The 15,767-nt window shown below is 44.5% G+C and overlaps 1 protein-coding gene across 1 annotated transcript in view; it reads left to right on the top strand.

The window, feature by feature from the left end:
• DNAH3 (dynein, axonemal, heavy chain 3) overlaps window positions 1-15,767 on the top strand; it is a 224,672-nt gene that overhangs the window by 153,239 nt on the left and 55,666 nt on the right. The window contains 7 exon segments of the mRNA XM_011976095.1: window positions 2,500-2,794; window positions 5,457-5,636; window positions 9,425-9,548; window positions 9,641-9,797; window positions 10,043-10,186; window positions 11,764-12,402; window positions 14,538-14,731. Of these exon segments, the coding sequence (XP_011831485.1) occupies window positions 2,500-2,794; window positions 5,457-5,636; window positions 9,425-9,548; window positions 9,641-9,797; window positions 10,043-10,186; window positions 11,764-12,402; window positions 14,538-14,731 (1,733 nt within the window).

The following is a 15,767-nucleotide window of genomic DNA, read 5'->3' on the forward strand; positions in this document are numbered from 1 at the left end:
AAAAAAAAAAAAAAAAAAGAAAAATATTTAAACATGAGCTGCACTGGACCTTCAAAAATATGGGCTTTAGAATCAGAGAGACACAGCATCCTTTCTCGGCTTCAATTTACTCACCCAAAAAATGGCGGTGCGGGGAACATTTATGGTTGCAGAGGTTGGAGGTGTTATACATGAATACATGGCACACACTAGGGGTTACATCAGTGTTTGTTGCTATTCTGATTATTGTCATTATCAATAATACCAGGTACTGGCCGGGCGTGGTGGCTCACACCTGTAATCCCAGCACTTTGGGAGGCCAGGGCAGGAGGATCACCTGAAGTCAGGAGTGCAAGACCAGCCTGGCAAACATGGTGAAACCCCATCTCTACTAAAAATACAAAATTAGCTGGGCGTGGTGGCACACGCGTATAATCCCAGCTACTTGGGAGGCTGAGGCAGGAGAATTGGTTGAACTCCAGAGGCAGAGGTTTCAGTGAGCTGAGATTGCGCCATTGCACTTCAGCCTGGGGGACAAGAGCGAAACTCTGACTCAAATAATAATAATAATAGTAATAATAATACCAGAGAGTCATCAATGTGCTTCTCAGTGATCTCAGCAAAAAAGGATTCTTCGAATCCTCAGAGAAAGATTTTCTTGATCAGAATTCTCTGAAAAGTAGGTTCTGATTAATAAGTTTTCTGATTGGAAAATGATTCACCTACAACTCCTGCTCTTTTCAATCCTTGTGGAATATCTTTTCAGAGAGCTTTTATGTCCCTGTTAGTAGAATCTAGTGGGCATAGTTTATCTTTCTGAAGTGACTGGAGATTGTTCAGGCCCTGCGTGGAGTGGTAGGTGGTGGACAAAGTACAGATATTGACAGCCATATCAGACACCAAGCAGGACCACAGCTGTACGTGTAAGGATGTGTCAGGCAGGGTGAATGTGTGCTGACTTCAGGACACACCTTGGGGGCTGAGTGTTGTAAAGCAACCCCCAGCACTGAGGTCCTAAACTTTAATTCTCCAAAAAGAGCTTAGTCACTTGAGCTCCAGGGATTTACAATCTTGCTGAATTAATTCAAGTAAAAGAGTCCAATGAAGAAAATATCTTCAGTTCTGGAGATTTTTCCCTTGTCAAACAATTGTCCTAGTTCCTGAAAATAAACATCTATGAAACCCAACTTGCTTTAACTTCCCAGTCTTGGTAGCAAAATGGGCATCTTGAATCTAGGTCTGCATTCAGCATCACTTGCTGGCTATATGGCTTTGGATAAGTTAGCCAGTTTCTTTGAGCTTCCATTATTTCATCTGTGTTATTACATACCTGCCTTAGAAGGTTACTGGGAAGACTGTAGGGGGTAATACAGGCAAAACACCCATAGTTAAGCACCTGTTACTTCTCTTCTTCTTAACTTTAATTCCCTTGTCTCATCTGTTTCTTTTCCTTTGATCAAATTACTTGCAGAAAGAAGCTGAGCCTTTGTCTACCAGTATATATGGGGCCGCCATGTTGCACAGACCTAGGTGATGCCATTTGCATCATGGTCCAGTTTTGCTTTAGGAGGTGCCATTGACATGATCCATAGTGTGAATGGTACTGTGTTGTGGTTGTACAACACAGTGGCCCCAAGTTCTAGTCCCTTTCAGCCTAGACATAGAAGGAGACTTCAGTGTATGATATAATTTTCCTGCCTCTTCCCCTTCACCCACAGAGGGACCAAATGTAGCCAAATGGCTGATGAAAGGGTTCAAGCTCAGAGAATCCAAACCAAGGTCAGGTGTCCTGTCCAAATAGGGATTCCAGGAGCCTGAGACCAGGCCTTACGAGTCCAACTGGGACCTGAATACCAGGAAGAGTATGTATTAATACAATCCCCATATTGGAAAAGGCATGGGATTAGTAGGGGTGGGTCTTTTAACCAAGGATGTAAGTGTTGTAAAAAACAAATCAGAAACAAGCACAGATCATGGGGATTCAGGATCACACTTACACCCTCTGAGCCAGGCAGTGACGATGGCATAGGGGAAGTCGACCTCGCCTGGGACAAGGGAGACAAGCTGGTTCAGAGCAATGCTCTAGGAGCATAGCAGCTATGGACCTATCTTTACCATAACTGTTTGTAATATGACCATTCAGTAGTGAAGACTGTAGACTTTGGAATCACACAAGCTGGGATTCAACTCCCTGCATTTTCACTTACTTACTGTGTTACTTGGGCAAGTTGCAGAAAGGCTCTCGACCTCAGTCTTCTCATCTACAACACACAGACGGTAATGCCTAACTTTACATGCATGATCTTGTTTAATCCTCAAGCCACCTCTGTGAATTAGGTGCCATTATTATCCCCATTTTACAGATGAAGAAACTGAGGCCTGTGGAGAGGTTAAAGACTCGCCTAAGGTCATAAAGATAGTAAGGGATGGAGCTAGAATGTAAACCCAGGTCTCTTAAACGCCAAGACCCCCAGCTTTCTGGGTCCAGGACCAAGACTCTCCCATGTCTGTGTGGTACAGGTCTCAGAACTCATCATCCCCACAATGGAGACAGCCCGGCAGTCCTTCTTCTTGAAAACCTACTTAGACCATGAGATTCCAACGCTGTTTGTGGGCCCCACAGGCACTGGCAAGTCAGCCATCACCAACAACTTCCTTCTCCACCTTCCCAAGAATATGTACCTGCCCAACTGCCTCAATTTCTCTGCCAGAACCTCAGCCAATCAGACCCAGGATATCATCATGTCCAAGCTGGATCGACGACGGAAGGGCCTTTTCGGGCCTCCCATAGGGAAGAAAGCAGTGGTGTTTGTGGGTAAGGCATTGAGCTGGGTCTGGACACAACCAGATTCTTCCACCATAAGCTGCAACAAACTACAGCTTCCGCTTGTAGTGCCACTGTAAATGCCTTACTCTTCCTGGGAGATCAAATATTTCTGGTTAATGTAGTTTAGTATTCATTCCCTCCTCTTCCTTTTCTTCTTCCTCCTTCCCTCCCTCCTTTCCTTCTTCCCTCCTTCCCTCCTTCCTTCCTTCCTTCTTTCTTACTTTCCTTTCTTCCTTTCCTTCCTTTCTTCCTTTCTTCCTCATAGTGAGTAGTAATTTCAGAAGGGGACTGTGCTGTTTGCCTGCTGGCATTTCCAAAAGCAACACACATCTTGTGATAAACCCCTTGTTCCATTTGATGTCAGATAAATGTCCTATCACTAAATGGAGAAACCTAATACTTGCTAAATAAACATTTGCGAAATAAGCACAGTGAATTTTCCCAGGACTTTAACTGTTTTACAAAGCATTTCCTCATTTAGGTCACTTGAGCCCCACAGCCCTGTGGGCTTATTAACCATCATTGTCATTTTACGAGTCAGTGCATTGAAGCTCCAGAAGGTTAAATTTCCTGTTTGGGATCAAATATCTAGAACATTCTAGAGCTGTGACCCAAACCCAGGCTTTTTAGTGCCAAATACATTATATTTTCCACTATCTTCCTGTTGACACATAGAGCTCTCATTTAGCAATAGTAATGCCCCACACTTCTGGATTATTTCATGATCTGCCTTTAAAACTCATGTATTCAGAGGAAATATTGCCTGAGTTCATATCCTTGCCAGCTAACAGCTCCTCTGAGGCAGGGGTCCTATTTTATTTTACATTCCTTTTCTTTTTCTCCTTTTCTCCATCTCACTCTCCCTCCCTATTTTTATGGTATATTCAAAAACAGGGTAAGCGTTGCAGCCAAACAGATCTAGTTTCAAATCTTACTTTTTTGAGAGAGGGAAGATCTCACTCTGTCATCCAGGCTGGAGTGCAGAGACACAATCCCAGCTCACTGCAGCCTCCAACTCCTGGGCCCAAGTGATCCTGCTACCTCAGCCTCCCACGTAGCTAGGACTACAGGCACATGCCATCAATCTTGGCTAATTTTTCTATTCTTTGTAGAGACGGGGGTCTCGCTTTGCTACCCAGGCTGGGTGAACTCCTGGCCTCAAGTGATCCTCCCCGCTTGGCCTCCCAAAGTGTTTGGATTACAGGCGTGAACCACTATGCCCAACTTCAAAGCTTACTTTTTAGCCCTAGGTATATTGTGACTTAACGTCCCTGACCCTCAGTTCCTCACCTTTAACATAGAGTTATACTCTCTTCCTTATAAAGTTAGTATTGGATTAGATGAGATAATATATATAAAGCTCCTAAAATGTTACCCTACACAAACTGGGTATTCAAACAGTATTTGTTGAAGAAAAACTTAAAGAGCCCCTATTTTATTGAGTGCCTCTGATGTGCCAGGACTGAGTAATATGCTATTGGGGAAAATGCAGTCCCTGCCCTTGGGGAAGTCTTAATATATTCTTCCGTTTGGGTTTTCTCATCAAAATCCCCCGCTCAGGCTGGGCACGGTGGCTCATGCCTGTAATCCCAGCATTTTGGGAGGCCGAGGCAGGTGGATCACTTGAGGTCAGGATTTTGAGACCAGCCTGGCCAGCATGGTGAAACCCCATCTCTACTAAAAATACAAAAATTAGCTGGGCGTAGTGGCGTGTGCCTGTAATCCGAGCTACTTGGGAGACTGAGGCAGGAGAATCACTTGAACCCGGGAGACGGAGTTTGCAGTGAGCCAAGATCGCACCACTGCACTCCAGCCTGGGTGACAGAGCAAGACTCTGTCTCAAAAACAAAAACAAAATAAACAAACGAACAAACCCAGCTCAAAGCCTAGGAGCTCATCATCTGTTGTTCCCCTTGAAGTTCAACTATTACCTGTTGGTCAAATTAAATACTCTATTGGCTGTGAGCTTGTGGGAGCTTGATTGTTGCCATCATATGGGGAGCAATTAACAAAATGTCTAGCACTTAGTAGACAATCTATTTTGCTTAAGAGAAATGGGAAAAAAATTAAATGCCTGTTTTCTTTTTGTTTTTCGTTTCTTTTTTCTTTTTGAGGCAGGATCTCACTCTGTTGCCCAGGCTGGAGTGCAGTGGCACAATCTTGGCTCACTACAACCTTTGCCTCCAAGGCTCAAACAATCCTCCTACCTTAGCCTCCTGAGTATGGGACCACAGGCATGAGCCACCACACCTGGCTAATTTTTTTTTTTTTTTTTGTAGAGACAGGGTTTCACATGTTGCCCAGGCTGGTCCCAAACTCCTGAGCTCAAGCGATCTGCCTGCCTCGGCCTCCCACAGTGCTGGGATTATAGGCATGAGCCACCACGCCCGGCCAAGCCAGTTTGTTAATGTCAGTCTATGCATCCTTATAGTCACAGTGGACACAGATTTCAATGAGGCAGGAGAGGCCAGAACTCAGGAAAACCCCTCCCAATCTGGTCAGGGCATCCATTGACTAAGCCCTCACTGGAATGGGGAATGGAAACCTGGGAACAGATTCCCCTGCAGGGGAATTGCCATCTCTTACCTGCTGTGAGAGCAGAGGATGCCATGGAACTTGCAATGACTGTGTCTGTGGCTTCTTTCCCCAGATGACCTCAACATGCCAGCCAAAGAGGTGTATGGGGCCCAGCCCCCCATCGAGCTCCTGAGGCAGTGGATTGACCACGGTTACTGGTTTGACAAGAAAGACACAACCAGGCTGGACATCGTGGACATGCTGCTCGTGACAGCCATGGGGCCCCCCGGGGGAGGAAGGAATGACATTACTGGTATGTGAAGGAAAGAGCTCATTCCTCTTTCCCTCCATCCCCAGCAGAGCTGGGCCACCTTTATGAAAGGAGGGTCGGTGTGCCACAGTCTCCTGCCAAACCACATGGCCGGAGCGTGGAGCAGAAGCGTGTTTAGGCTACAGGCTTCATGCTGGAAATGGTGTGAAATAGGAGGGGACGATGACAAGAAGATGTGAGTAGTGTTTGGCTAGGCCCCAGAGAAACAGAGTCTCATATGCAAAGTAGAGTTCAGTGTGGCCAGCATGTGTTCTGGGAGGGAGGCTTGATCCAGAAGCCTCAACTAGGGGTGCACGACAGTCATCCATTGTATTTGTTATAATTCTTTAGGTTGCCAGAGACAGAACACCTAACCCAAAGTGCCCTAAGCAAAATTAATAACAATAAAAAATAGCAAATAAATGAATCAATGGATATATTGCTTCACCTGCAACTTGATCCACCTAGTCCTGTAGATCTGTACTTCTATTCTGATATACATTATTGTTTAAGAACCTTCATACCAAGTGGGCGCAGTGGCTCGTGCCTGTAATCTCAGCACTTTGGGAGGCTGAAGCGGGTAGATCGCTTGAGGCCAGGAGTTCGAGACCACCCTGGCCAACATAGTAAAACCCCATCTCTACTAAAAATTAAAAAATTAGCTGGGCTTGGTGGCTTGCGCCTGTAGTCCCAGCTACTCGGGAGGCTGAGATTTTTAAAATACAAAAATAAAGACATATTACAACATGGATGAAACTTAAAGACACTATTGTCTTTAAGTGAAATAAACCATATCATTAAGTGAAATAAACCATTCACAAAAAGACAAATATTGTGTGATTCCACTTATATGAGGTACTCAAAGTAGTCAAATTGATAGAGACAAGAAGCAGAATAGTGGTTGTCAAGGTCTGAAGGGAGGGGAGATTGAGGAGTGAATGAATGAATGAATGAATTTTCATTTGGGAATATGAAGCTTCTGTAGATGAATGGTGGAGATGGTTGCACAACAACGTGAATGTGCTTGATGCCTCTGAACTGTACACTTACAAATGGTTAAAATGGCCAATTTTATGTTGTATATATTTTATCACAATAAAAACTTTTTATTTTTTTATTTAATTAATTTATTTTTTGAGACAGAGTCTCGCTCTTGTCGCCCAGGCTGGAGTGCAATGGCATGATCTCGGCTCACTGCAACCTTTGCCTCCGGGTTTGAGTGATTCTCCTACCTCAGTTCCCTAAGTAGCTGGGATTACAGGCACCCGCCACCATGCCCGACTAATTTTATGTATTTTTAGTAGAGATGAGATTTCATCCTGTTGGCCAGGCTAGTCTCGAACTCTGGACCTCAGGTGATCCACCCACCTCGGCCTCCCAAAGTACTGGGATTACAGGCATGAGCCACTGCGCCAGGCCAAAGGGATGAAATCTGAAACCCAACAAGTCTCTGGATCCAGCTACGAATTTGTAGGAAATACAGAGGACAGAGGAACATGATGAACTGCATCATAAGTGTGTAATCAACAAAATCCTGACTATGAAAACTCTCAGTCAAATAGCCCAGATCTTCAACAGATAAGACACATAAGAAAGGAATGGAGGGAAAAACCTATAAATTAAAGAGAGACCTTAAAAAATACACATGAGGCCGGGCGCAGAGGCTCACATCTGTAATCCTAGCAGTTTGGGAGGCTGAGGCGGGTGAATCACCTGAGGTCAGGAGTTTGAGACCAGCCTGGCCAATATGACAAAACCCCATCTCTACTAAAAATACAAAAATTAGCTGGGCGTGGTGGTGCATGCCTGTAATCCCAGCTACTTGGGGTTGAGGAAGGAGAATTGCTTGAACCAAGGAGATGGAGGTTGCAGTGAGCCGAGATCGCGCCACTACACTCTAGACTGTGCAATAGGAGTGAGACTCCATCTCAGGGGGAAAAAAAAAAAAAAAAGCATATGGTTAACTGGCAGAATTAAACAATTAAACCCTGGTGTCTACAAATAAATGCTTGAAATGCTTGGATGGTAAAAACCATGAAGGAAATGCAAGACAGCAATTACTATAAAAGTCAGAAGAGTGATAACTTTTGGAGGAAGAAAAGGAGAGAGTTTGATTGGGATGGGCTCTGTTGAGAGGCTTTTGTGGAGGGCTGGCAAAATTCTATTTTGTTTTTGTTTTGTTTGTCTGTTTGTTTTGAGACGGAGTCTTGCTCTGTCGCTCAGGCTGGAGTGCAGTGGCACAATCTCGGCTCACTGCAACCTCCGCCTCCTGGGTTCAAGCAATTCTTCTGCCTCAACATCCCGAGTAGTTGGGACTATGGGCATGTGCCACCACGCCCGGCTAATTTTTGTATTTTTAGTAGAGACGGGGTTTCGCTATGTTGGCCAGGCTGGTCTCAGTCTCTTGACCTCGTGATCTACCCGCCTTGGCCTCCCAAAGTGCTGGGATTACAGGAGTGAGCCACCACGCCCGGCCGGCAAAATTCTATTTCTTAATCTTGACAGTAGATGCTAAGAGTATTAACCTTATAATGACTTGCTAAACTATACATTTGTTTTGTGTGGTTTTCTGCATCTATCTTTTACTTGTAACAAAAAAAATGTTTTAAAGATATACAGGCAAACCTATAGAGACAGAAAGTAGATTATTAGTTGCTGAGAACCATGGGAAAATGGGGAGTGACTGCTAATGGGTACAAGGTTTCTTTTTAGCGCAATTAAAATGTTCTAAAATTGTGATAATGGTTGCACAACCCTGAATATATTAAAAATCATTGAATAATTGTACTTTAAATGGGCGAATTGTACAATATGTGAGTTATTATTGGGATATCAATAAAGCTGGTATATATCGATATAAATAAGTACGTAAATATAGATATCTAATAATGATAGATTAGACAGATAGATGCATAGATATATAGATACATAGAACGATGATAGATAGATTAGATAGATAGATGATATAAGGATACCAAATTAATAGTAGTTACCTTGGGTAGGGGAGAATGGATTTGGCGCATATAAAGTAAGTGAAAGAAGGAGATTTTCACTTTCAACAAAAGTATTCCTGAATCGTGACTCTTTTACAATGATCATGTATTGCCTTTGTCTTTTAAAAACAATCTTGAGGCTGGGTGCAGTGTCTCATGCCTGCAATCCCAGCACTTTGGGAGGCCGAGGCCGGCAGATCACCTGAAGTCAGGAGTTTGAGACCAGCCTGGCCAACATGATGAAACCCCGTCTCTACTAAAAATACAAAAATTAGATGGGCATGGTGGCGCGCACCTGTAGTCCCAGCTACTCCGGAGGCTGAGGCTGGAGAATCGCTTGAGCCCGGGAGGCAGAGGTTTCAGTGAGCTGAGATGGCACCACTGCACTCCAGCCAGGGCAACAAAGCGAGACTCCATCCCTAAAAAAAATATATAATATAATATAATGTAATGTAATATAATATAATAATCTTGAACGCTAAACTAGCACGGTCAGTAGAACTTCTGCAGTATGGCGATGCTCTATATCTGTACTGAGAAATACAGTAGCCACTAGCCACATGTGGCTCTTGAGCACTTGAAGTGTGGCGAGACTAAGGAAGAGCATTTTTAATGTTATTTAATATTAATTAATTTAAGTTTAAATTGCTGCAGGTGACTAGAAGCTGCCATATTGCACAGCACAGCTCTAGAACATGAAGCCAGAAGGCTAAGCCAACTCTCCTGCATCCTAGGGTCACAGACAGTGTGAGAATATGTGTTTTCCAGGATGATTCACTTGTGCGTTGTGTCCCCCAGGACGATTCACTCGCCATATGAATATCGTTTCCATCAATGCCTTTGAGGATGACATTTTAACCAAGATTTTCAGTTCGATTGTTGACTGGCACTTCGGGAAAGGGTTTGATGTGATGTTCTTAAGGTAAGAGGTTCCCACGTCTTCCCGGATATTGGGCTGGGGGTTCTCAGTTTCCGGCCCCTCCTTGAATACTGTGCCATCCCTTTCCTCCCAAGGTATGGAAAGATGCTGGTCCAAGCTACTAAGACAATTTATAGAGAGGCAGTGGAGAACTTCTTGCCAACTCCCTCTAAGTCACATTACGTCTTTAACCTGCGGGACTTCTCACGAGTGATTCAAGGGGTCCTGCTGTGCCCTCACACACACCTGCAGGTCAGTCACTATCATTTGACTACCAAAATCATTCAGCATGTCCTTGGCTACATGGAACATGTAGTAATAGCAGTAATAGCTAACTTTTATTAAGCACTTCATCTATGCTAGGCGTTGTGCTAAGCATTTTATAAACATTATCTAGTTCAATCCTCACATCAACCCCAGGACTTAGCTACTATTTGAGAACTACGACCTCAGGGACCATCTTCCACTCGTTTGAATAATTAACTCTGGATTTTTAGGATGTAGAAAAATGTATCCGACTTTGGATCCATGAGGTTTATCGGGTCTTCTATGACCGTCTGATTGACAAGGAGGACAGAGAGGTCTTCTTCAACATGGTGAAGGAAACCACCTCTAATTGCTTCAAGCAGTCCGTAGAGAAGGTAAATCAGATTCTGTGATCATTTGGCCTCAGAAATGGTTCCAAGTGTTTAACTATGTTACTCTCAGATTTCAGGTTCCCTTCCTGTTGGAGACTCCCAGCTCTGCACTCTGAATCTCAGGAAACAGTATTGAGTCAACTGCTCTTTTGATTTGGTGATATTTCACTCGGTCCAACGTTGCTTCCCTTCTGTTGTAACATATAAGTTTGAATCCAATCAAAATGGCTTAACATTTACAATAACATTATTTGTTTATAATGACCTTAAACACATTTTTAGGATCAATTAATTGGTGACTTGAGAAATGAACTGTATTATACATTGTCATGATTTGACTGAGGTCCTATAAAGCCCAAGTGGAAGATTGTTATGGTCTTCCAGGTGCGAATATTTTCTCTTTTCCATTTTCATATAAGAAAAGTTGTTTTAAACATCTATATTTGCATCATCTGGTTATTCTTTCACTGCTAGGAAGCTGTGATTTCTCCATAGAAAAATTTCAAGTGTTTCATCTTGCGTTCAGAGGCCAAGTGCAAAAGCGTCACTGGGTTCTAACATAGGAAGAGGAGGCATCTAAAACATTCCTACTTCAGGCACAGAGTGGGGAACAGGGGTAGTGTCTATACCTCTAGTTGGTGGAGGATCAAGCACAGAAGAAATGATGCCATCCTTCAGCTGTCTTTTCTGGGGACCATACAAACTGACTACCAATGTTTTAATCACTTGGTAAATAGACTGATTCAAGCGTTTATACTCTAATGTCCTTTCTTTTAACAAATAATTATTTATTTTTAGAGGTAGGACCTCATTCTGTCACCCACGCTGGAGTGCAATGGTATGATCATAGCTCAGTGCAGCCTCAAACTCCTGGGCTCAAGCAGTCTTCCACCTCAGCCTCCTGAGTAGCAGGGATTACAGGTGTGCACCATGATGCCCAGCTAATTTTTTCTTACTTTATTGTAGAGACTGGGTCTCACTATGTTGCCCAGGCTGGTCTTGAAGTCCTGAGCTCAAATGATCCTTCTGCCTCGGCCTCCCAAAGTGCTCAGGCATGAGCCACCATGCGCAGCAATGTTCTTTCATTATAGTCTTTACAAGCATGAAATCCACACATTATGTTTAAAACACAAAAAGACTGGGCTGGGCATACTGTCTCATGCCTGTAATCCTAGCACTTTGGGAGGACGAGCTGGGCAGATCACCTGAGCTCAGGAGTTCAAGACCAGCCTGGCCAACATGATGAAACCCCATCTCTACAAAAATACAAAAATTAGCCAGGCATGATGGAGCGTGCCTGTAATCCCAGCTGCTTGGGAGGCTGAGGCAGGAGAATCGCTTGAACCCAGGAGGCAGAGGTTGCAGTGAGCCGAGATTGCGCCATTGCACTCCAGCCTGGACGACAGTGTGAGACTCCGTCTCAAAACAAAACAAAACAAAACAAAGACTGATGATCCATGGGCTTGAAGGATGTGCGCAGAGGAAATAAGCACGTCTCCCATGCCCTCCCTCCATGCTCTCCCTACCAGCCTGGCTGGGCCATTCGCTGAATGCCCAGCTGAGATTTACTTTTCTCACAGGTGCTTATCCATTTGTCACCCACTGGAAAGATTGTCGATGATAACATTCGAAGCCTCTTTTTTGGAGATTATTTCAAGCCAGAAAGTGATAAAAAAATCTACGATGAGATCACTGACCTGAAACAGCTGACTGTGGTCATGGAGCACTATCTGGAAGAATTCAACAACATCAGCAAGGCCCCCATGTCCCTGGTCATGTTCAGGTTTGCCATTGAGCACATCTCCAGGATCTGCCGTGTCCTGAAGCAGGACAAAGGCCACCTGCTCCTGGTGGGCATAGGGGGCAGTGGGCGGCAGAGTGCCACCAAACTGTCCACATTCATGAACACATATGAGCTATACCAGATCGAGATCACCAAGAACTACACAGGCAATGACTGGCGAGAAGACCTTAAGAAGATCATGCTGCAGGTTGGTGTGGCCACCAAAAGCACCGTGTTCCTCTTTGCCGACAATCAGATCAAGGACGAGTCATTTGTGGAGGACATCAACATGCTTCTGAACACAGGCGATGTGCCTAACATCTTCCCTGCTGATGAGAAGGCTGACATCGTGGAGAAGATGCAGACGGCAGCCAGGACCCAAGGAGAGAAGGTTGAAGCCACTCCTCTTTCTATGTATAACTTCTTTATTGAGAGGGTGAGAAAGAACCTTCACATTGTCCTTGGTAAGAAGAAGAAAACTCCATTTGCCCTTGCTCCTCTGGGTGTTTTGGGGTCTTCCGAGTGCCCTGAGCAATGCAATCCCTTACAATGGTCCCAGGGTTGATCTAGCCAATGCACCAGCTCGGGGTCAGGGCCTGGAGTTCCTCTGGCAACTTTTTCCTCTCTTCCAAACAGCATTTTTTTTTAGAGACAGTCTTGCTCTGTCGCCCAGGCTGGAGTGCAGTGGTGAGATCTCAGCTCGCTGTACGTAACCTCTGCCTCCCAGTTTCAAGCGATTCTGGTGCCTAAGCCCCCGGAGTAGCTGCTATTACAGGCGCGTGCCACACCTGCTAATTTTTGTATTTTTAATAGAGAGAGGGTTTCACCATGTTGGCCAGGCTAGTCTCAAACTCCTGGCCTCAAGTGATCTGCCCACCTTGGCCTCCCGAAGTGCTGGGATTACAGGCATAAGCCACCATGCCGGACCCTGAACAATTTCAAACCTGTCCCTCTCTCTTCAATTCCCTGAATTCTCCTCTGAGAATTACCCTTGCACAGAATGACATCTGGGGTTTTCTCTGTGAATGACATTCGCAATCTATCTAGAAACCTAGCAATGGTGTTTAGTACTTCCCTTTCTTTACCAAGTCCTGTCTATTTTACCTCCAGTTGTCTCTCTTATCTCTATCTCCATCACCTTCACATTAGCTAGGCTGCCGTCCTCTTACCCAGGCTCACCTCTGCAACTTTCTGATCATTCTAGCTCCATTCTTGTCTGTTCCATGAAGCCAGGCTGATTTTTTTCATATGCTGCAAATATCATTGTGTTCATGCATGCATACACACACACACATTGGGATAAGGGCCAAAATTACTAACCTGCAGTCCTGCAGTCTCATAGGGCCATAAGGCCACCTGCCAGACTGTCCTCTGTATCCTCTCCACCTTCATCATTTCAAACCATCCCCCTTTCTCTTTGTTCTTTTTCTTTTTCTTTTTTTTTTTTTTTTTTCTTTTTTTTTTGAGATAGGGTCTTGCTCTGTCACCCAGGCTGGAGTGTAGTGATGTGGTTCTAGCTCACTGCAGCCTCAACTTCCTGGGCTCAAGTGATTCTCTCACCTCAGCCTCCTGAGTACCTGGGACTACAGGCACATACCACCAAGCCCAGCTAATTTTTTCCATTTTTGTAGAGACAGGGGTGTGGGGTTCACTTTGTTGCTCAGGCTGGTCTCAAACTCCTGGGCTCAAATGATCTTCCTGCCTCAGCCTCCCAAAGTGTTGGGACTATAGGCGTGAGCCACTGTGCCAGGCCTCTGTTCTTTACCCTCACTGACCTTTCACTTCACCTAGACATCATGCTCCCTTCCGCCACACATCGTCTAAATAAACAATGAATGGAATTGTAAGTGTGGAACCCAAAATTTGTGATTGGCGGGAGATAGGATCAGAAACAGATGACCTCACAGCAACTTCTATAAGTAACAGTGTATGGCTCCCGTATGTCAGCACAAATACAGCAAGTGGGTCAAAGGGCTCCGGCCACTCTGGCTACACGACCCAAAGGATGCAGAAGGAACAATAGGGTGTATAGGAGACCAGTTAGAAGGTAATAGACTCAGGCATGGTGGCTCACGCCTGTAATCCCAGCACTTTGGGAGGCTGAGGCAGGCAGATCACTTGAGGTCAGGAGTTTGAGACCAGCCTGGCCAACATGGTGAAACCCCGTCTCTACTAAAAATACAAAAATTAGCTGGGCGTGGTGGTGGGTTCCTGTAGTCCCAGCTACTCAGGAGGCTGAGGCAGGAGAATAGCTTGAACCCGGGAGGCGGAGGTTGCAGTGAGCCGAGATCACACCACTGCACTCCAGTCTGGGTGACAGAGCAAGAATCTGTCTTAATAAAAAATAAGAACAATTTTTTTTTTTTAAAAAAGGCTATTGTAATGGGCTGATAGCTCCTCACAAAGTTAAGTGAAAATATCCCACTAATTAGCCCACACTTCCCAGGCAGTTATTATGAGCATTCACAGTCACATCCCTGGAGCGCCAAGAGGATGCATGCCCCTACTTACCCCACCAGAATCCTTGGGAATACCAGCCTGCCTCCTTGGGTCCACCTGCCTCAGAGGGAGGTAATTAACAAAATCTCCTTTTCATTAGCCATGAGTCCAATTGGGGATGCCTTCAGGAACCGCCTGCGGATGTTCCCTTCGCTGATCAATTGCTGTACGATTGATTGGTTCCAGTCCTGGCCCAGGGATGCCCTAGAGTTAGTGGCTAACAAATTTCTAGAGGATGTGGAGCTTGATGACAACATTCGGATAGAGTAAGTGTTGACTGCATTTTAGGACTCCAGATATTCCAAATTGGAAGGCCAGATGCTGGCTCTATTTTTGTCGTTGTTTTGAAGATTTCTCAATTTGTGTATAGAAAATGTCTTGTGCTTTTAAATTGAATCACAGTTATATATTTAATAAAACATCTTCTGTGAAAAAGAAGCAAATTTCATTGTTCAGAATTGTCCTGGAGATCTGCACTGTTGTCCTAGCTATGAGAACCTGGAAATAATGATATAGCTATTTCAGTAGTCCTAGAATATGCATTCTCAACAGGAAGAACATTGCTGCTGAGACCACAAAAAAAGATGGTTGGTTTGTTTGTTTTTGAGATGGAGTCTTGCTCTATCCCCCAGGCTGGACTCCAGTGGCGCAATCTCAGCTCACTGCAACCTCCGCCTCCCGGATTCAAGTGATTCTCATGCCTCAGCCTCCCCCAAGCAGCTGGGATTACCGGGCACCTGCCACCACACCCAGCTAATTTTTATATTTTTACTAGATACGGGGTTTTGCCATGTTGGCCAGGGTGGTCTTGAACTCCTGACCTCAGGTGATCCGCCCGCCTTGGCCTCCCAAAGTGCTGGGAATATAGGTGTGAGCTACTGTGCCCGGCAAAAATTAGTTCCTATAAGGGTGAAAACTTACTTGTTTATGTATAAGGCATATATATATGTGTGCTTTATCATATATATTATATATATGTGCTTTATACACTTTATGTGTGTGTGTGTGTATATATATGTATATGTATATAAAGCATTTTATTTGCATAGAGTAAGGGAAGAGATGAGAATATCTATCATTCTGGATGTTCCATGAAGGCTAGAGATCAGTCAACCTTGTCTACCTCTGTATCCTTAGTTTCTAGAAGGTGCTTGGCACATAGTAGGTTCAATCACTGTTTATTTTATTTATTTATTTATTTATTTATTTATCTGTTTATTTTGAGATGGAGTCTCGCTCTGTCGCCCAGGCTGGAGTGCAGTGGTGAGATCTCGGCTCACTGCAACCTCTGCCTCCCGGGTT

The sequence above is a fragment of the Mandrillus leucophaeus genome, unplaced genomic scaffold (assembly GCF_000951045.1).
Source record: "Mandrillus leucophaeus isolate KB7577 unplaced genomic scaffold, Mleu.le_1.0 Scaffold162, whole genome shotgun sequence".
Taxonomy (NCBI): Eukaryota; Metazoa; Chordata; class Mammalia; order Primates; family Cercopithecidae; genus Mandrillus; species Mandrillus leucophaeus.